At 47.3% G+C, this 6,301-nt stretch overlaps 1 protein-coding gene across 1 annotated transcript in view; it reads left to right on the forward strand.

Moving 5' to 3' along the window:
* LOC124595006 overlaps nt 1-5,782 on the forward strand; it is a 28,270-nt gene extending 22,488 nt beyond the window's left edge. Inside the window, exon 3 of the mRNA XM_047133554.1 lies at nt 5,508-5,782. Within this exon, the coding sequence (XP_046989510.1) occupies nt 5,508-5,569 (62 nt within the window). The 3' untranslated portion in view covers nt 5,570-5,782. The remainder of the gene's footprint in view (nt 1-5,507) is intronic.
* The last annotated feature ends 519 nt before the right edge of the window (nt 5,783-6,301 follow it).

Genomic DNA, 6,301 nt, shown 5'->3' on the forward strand with positions numbered 1-6,301 from the left:
CGACTGGAATGTGCAGGAGCTCCATCGTGCATGAACCACATGTTGTATCGTACTTGTAAAGGCACATGTTCTAGCAGCACAGGTAGAGTATCCCGTACGAAATCATGGTAACGTGCTCCATTGATCGTAGGTGAAGAATATGGGCCCAATCAAGACATCATCAACATAGTGGAAAAATCGTGTCTACTGCCGGATGTTTGTGTCGCTCTGGCACAATATTTCGGCCACGTAACTCGTTGCCTTCTTCAGGTGCTACCTGAGACTGCCGTGTTGGAGGATCTTGTCCAGTATTTATGTCCAGAGGGCGCTGGGTGCTCTCTTTGCCGTCCGCGCCCGCCTGGCACTGCTTGTAATGTGTTGTTCCTTCGGACGTCCGCGCCCGACGTGGGCGCCATCTATGGCAGCTCTCTGAGACCTGTCCTGTGTCGGGCGTTCCATTCGCGGTCCGCGCCCGCCAGGAGCTGCTCCTGAGGTTTTAACCCCTCCCTGGTGCTCCCACGGACGTCCGCGCCCGGCTCGTCCACCATCTGTGATCGTGGCAGTTGTCTGGGGCCAGACCCGCATGTGGCGTTCCGTTCATTGACCACGCCCGCTTGGCGCTGCTCCCAAGGTGTTGGCACTTCCCTGGTGCGCCGACGGACGTCCGCGCCCGCCTAGTCCACCATCTGCAGTTGTGGCAGCTGTATGAGGCCCGTCTAGCGTCGGGGGCTCTGTTCGCAGTCGCGCCCGCCTGGCGCTGCTTGTAAGGTGTTGTTTCTTCCCCGGTGCTCCCTCAGACGTCCGCACCCGACTTGGTCTCCAACTGTGGCAGCTCTCTGAGGCCTGTCCTTTGTTGGGCGCTCCATTCGCGGTCCGCGCCCGCCTGGCGCTGATCCTGCGGTGTTGACACTTCCCTGGTGCTCCGACGGTCGTCCATGCTCGGCTCGTCCATCATCTGCGATCGTGGCGGCTGTTAGAGACCCGTCCTGCGTCGGGAGTTGCGTTCGCGGTCTGCACCCGCCTGGCGCTACTCCTGCAGTGTTACTACTTCTTGAGGAGCTTGTTGGTTCATTATGTTGAGCCCTAATAAGCTCCAGAGCCGGACTCCACGCCGAGCTAACCTGGTAACCGCTGTCTCGGTTTATTAGGTTGTCAGGGACCTTGATCTCGATGGCCTCCTTTATGACACTGCCCCAAAATCTTGGCATCTGTGTCACAATTTTGGTGTTGTTGTAGTCCATTGAGTGGCCGAGCTCCAGACAGTGCTCCGCTATGGCATATTTTGCTGCCTGTCTGAGTCTGGTGTGCCTCTGGTGTTCTTTGCACCTGACGTCGACCATCCTCGTTGTCTGGCCAATGTATGACTTTCCACACTGGCACGGGATGTTGTAAAAGCCTGGTTTACGTAGCCCCAGGTCGTCCTTCACACTCCCTAGCATGGTCCCAATTTTGGAGGGTGGACAGAAGATACTCTTTATATCATATTTTGAAAGAATTCTGCTGATCTTTGCAGAAATAGGTCCAGTATATGGCAGGTATGCCACCTTCTTCGCCTCCTCTGTCCCCTCTTGTGTACCCTGTGGTTGATTGGTAGTACGAAGTGCCCTTTGGATATCTGTGGAGGAGTATCCATTTCTGCGGAACACCAGCTGTAGATGTTCTACCTCTGTGGCCAGACTTTCCGTATCTGACAGAGCTCGAGCCCTGTGAACTAACGTTTTCAAGACTCCATTCATCTGTGCCGGGTGGTGGCAGCTACTGGCTTGAAGCTTGCGATACACACTGTGCCCCAAAGTGCCATCTGCCTTCCTCTTGACCAAGACATCCAAGAATGGGAGTTGTCCATTCTTCTCTAGCTCCATAGTAAATCTTATACTTGGGTGGCTTGAATTTAGATGTTCCAAAAAGTCATCTAGCTTCTCCCTACCATGGGGCCAAATGACAAAAGTGTCATCGATATACCTGAGAAAGCACTTGGGTTGGTAAGTAGCTGTTGCAAGTGCCTCCTCTTCGTACCTTTCCATGAAAAGGTTGGCTACCACTGGTGATAAAGGGCTGCCCATTGCCACTCCTTCCGCTTGCTCTTAAAATTGACCCCCATAAAGAAAATATGTTGAGGTCAGTACATGTTTGAACAGGTCGAGCAGAGCACCATCGAACTTCTCTCCAATGATATTGATTGAATTGGTGAGTGGCACTCATGTAAAGAGCGACACTACATCGAAACTGACCATGATGTCAGAGTCCACGATGTGTAGCTGCCTTAGCCGTAGTAGGAATTCCTCCGAGTTCCGAATGTGGTGTGCACATTTGCCCACATATGGTGCCAATATCTTCTTCAGGTATTGTGCAGTGAGGTATGTCGCTGCAGGTCACAAAGAAGCTTCATCCCAAAGCACCTGTTCCACCCAGACTCTATGGACTCCCCAAGGTCCACAAAGAGGGGGTCGCTCTTCGACCTGTTGTCAGTAACATTGGATTCCCCACAGACGACCTGCACGCCGCAGCCGAAATCCCACTCCTGAGAGAGCGTTTCATGGATCTGGCAAGGGCCTTCTATGAAGGTTCCTCCAGATCCGGAAATGCACTCATCCACTCCCTAGGTCGGTGCGACATGTCCCACGATAAGCACAAGCGCCCTATGACGATCTTTGACGATTAAGTCGAAGAGAAAATCCCAATACCCAACCCCTAGTCCAGATCCTTCCCATATAACACCAATCATCTCGCCTACCTCAGGCAAGTACCAGATACATTCACAACAATTCATCACATATCACAGACACCAAAAATATATAGAAAAATCACACACACGTGTACACAGGAGAGTAAAAGCCGAAAGGCTACAAACTCCCCCTCACACTTCCCCAAAGAGGGGAAAGTAACAGATGAAAGCAGCAGGTGAAGAAGGCAACGAGTTACGTGGCCAAAATATTGTGCCAGAGTGACACAAACATCCGGCAGTAGACCCGATTTTTCCACATGTCAAGATATCGCCGGGAAAGCCTGAAGACTTACATCACCAACAATGCCTGCCCAAACGTTCACAGAAAATCTGTGTTGATGACGTGATTGCACAATTGAGTACGGATTCTCATCAGCCCACACATGTTGATTGTGAAAATTTACAATTAGGTCACATTGGAATGAAGCCTCATACGTAAAGAGAACGTTTGCACTGAAATGAGGATTGACACATTATTGGATGAACCATTCACAGAAGTGTACCAGTGGACGCCAATCAGCTGCTGTTAGTGCCTGCACACGCTGTACATGGTACGGAAACAACTGGTTCTCCCGAAGCACTCTCCATACAGTGACGTGGTCAACGTTACCTTGTACAGCAGCAACTTCTCTGACACTGACATTAGGGTTATCGTCAACTGCACGAAGAATTGCCTCGTCCATAACAGGTGTCCTCGTCGTTCTAGGTGTTCCCCAGTCGCGAGTCATAGGCTGGAATGTTCTGTGCTCCCTAAGAGGCCGATCAAATGCTTCGAACGTCTTCCTGTCGGGACACCTTCGTTCTGGGAATCTGTCTCGATACAAACGTACCGCGCCACGGCTATTGCCCCGTGCTAATCCATACATCAAATGGGCATCTGCCAACTCCGCATTTGTAAACATTGCACGGACTGCAAAACCACGTTCGTGATGAACACTAACCTGTTGTTGCTAGGTACTGATGTTCTTGATGCTAGTACTGTAGAGCAATGAGTCGCATGTCAACACAAGCACCGAAGTCAACATTACCTTCCTTCAATTGGGCCAACTGGCGGTGAATCGAGGAAATACAGTACATACTGACGAAACTAAAATGGGCTCTAACATGGAAATTAAGCGTATCCGGACACATATCCACATAACATCTTTTCTTTATTTGTGTGTGAGGAATGTTTCCTGAAAGTTTGGCCGTACCTTTTGATAACACCCTGTATAAATGGTTTACGGGTCAACAGGTTCAAAAGTTTTAGTACTGTAAGAGGCGATAAAGAATCACTGAGCAGGAAACATAGAGAAGCTTTCACCCTGAAACAGAACGAAATGCTGGTAGTATTGTAAGAAGTTCTGTGGTCGTGTCACTTGCCACTGCTGGTAATCTGAATGTACCTGACTTCTGCTAACATGGTATGCAGTACTTGCTTCCCACAAAGTCACTGGTTTTGGAGCAGTTAGAGTGATACATTTTTAAGCAGATACTGTCTTAAAACAGCATCGAAGTTTTATTTATAATGAGAGTCTAAGGTAGCTCCAGTTATTAAGTTCACCTTTGACAGTTTCATTGGGAAAGGAACTTTATATCTGTTTAGCTTATGTGCTCTAATGATCATTCCTGATATCTCCTGAGTATCTAAATACACATGGAATAGAGGGGGAAGCACTACAGTGATGCAGAAGCGTTCATTTCTACAGTTTATGGTGTCACTGGAGTCTATCGATCTCGGGTTGTTGTATTCATATTAAATGCTTCTAAGAAGAAATTTGGTGGATGGGTAGGAGGCGGTAAGTGGGTAGTCTTTACTTGTGTGTGTGTTATATTAATTACAAACCTGGGAATGTGAACTGAGATGTTAAATGTGCTATGGAGCTCAAAGCAAGATAACTTACATGAAATTAATAGTATCCTCGGTGTGAAAACCGATTTTATTCATAACCAAATGAATAAGCAAACTAAGAAATTCACGCAAAACAGTAATATCCAAATATATAATACTGGGTTCACAACTTTGCCGCCGAGACTGTTTCTTCAGTACGTGTTTTGAATGTGCGGTTGCTGGGGGCCGGCAGTGCTCACCAATCCCCAAATCACAAACTCAGAGATCGCCAGATCAGTTTCCAGCATACGAAACTGAGGGACCTGAGGTTATCGTCATTTGGCATGTTACAGGATACATGTGTTGCTTATTGAATGCTTCGCACTCCAGGAGCATTACCCTCCTAGAGGAACTTGGTTCTAGTGACATCATCAAACTCGCGAAATGCGCCAGGCGTCATGTGTACTTCCAACTGTCTGCTATAGTGCAAGTAAGGACAAGAATCCGGTAACATAGCACGCTGATCAGCAATTACGGCGGTTACGCCATTATTAGGGCACTCCCTATTAGCCGGCCCTTGTGACCGAGCGGTTCTAGGCGCGTCAGTCTGGAACCGCGCGACCGCTACGGTCGCAGGTTCGAACCCTGCCTCGGGCATGGATGTGTGTGATGTCCTTAGGTTAATTAGGTTTAAGTAGTTCTAAGTTCTATGGGACTGATGACCTCAGAAGTTAAGTCCCATAGTGGTCAGAGCCATTTGAACCACTCGTAATAACATTCACCGCCTATTAAGCATGTATTTGTAAAATGTAGGACCGAGAAAAATACTGGCGGAACCCCATATTATCACTGTTATACGATCATAACATTATCTTGTCACATGCTATGTAAACGGGCGAAGACTTACCGTTGTCGCATGACTAGTAATTTTAAACGTGCTACGTTATTTTCATACATGCTACTGTTAATAATACATATCTCCATTCTTTGCAGTTTACGTGGTGAAACCAAGGAGTCAGTGTGAACCACACCTGTCGGATTGTCCCAGGCACTAGGAGTATTGCAACTCTGTGGCCTCAGCTTGAAGGGACTATTTCGTCTGCGAGAGACTGAGATCTAAATGGCTGTCCTGCTGACTGAAGACAACTTCTGTTTCCAGAGGAGCTAAGAAACTGCAAGAGCGTCAGAACTTAGCTAGTTTACTCAAACATCTTTCTCTTGTTTCTGTAATAGTTGTATACTGACGCAATAAATGTGTAGTTTCATGACGTCAACTGTTATATTCAAACTGCAGAAGATATTCCCTATCTATAGGCTTATTATTAATAACATCAAATCCATTACATCCTTTACTCACACTGACCTCCTATAATCCCAAGATTCAGTTCCAGCCTTAACACATTGACTGCCACGAGGACACCGGCGGCCACAGGTAAGACTTACGACTGACGCCCTGGCTTGTCCTTCCCTCGCCTGGTTAATACCTGAATCATCCGTAATCCAGAGCAAACTGTGGCATATCTGACTATAGTGTCTGGCAAGTAATAAGGCAAAGTGGACTGTCAAATATCACGCCAAGATGCGGGTTAACATTGTCGATGTAGTATAAGTGACCCTGTACCGTCTCAGTTACTAGCCCTTCTGGATTGAAACTTAAATACAAGGGCGTGCCGAAATGTAATGTCTTCGAATTATTGTATGTGGAAACTTAAAAATCTTTTTAATTAAAATAAATTTTAAGTAACATTCTACACCCTTATTATTTATGTGTATATGTTTATTTCTGA

The sequence above is a fragment of the Schistocerca americana genome, chromosome 2 (genome assembly GCF_021461395.2).
Source record: "Schistocerca americana isolate TAMUIC-IGC-003095 chromosome 2, iqSchAmer2.1, whole genome shotgun sequence".
NCBI lineage: Eukaryota > Metazoa > Arthropoda > Insecta > Orthoptera > Acrididae > Schistocerca > Schistocerca americana.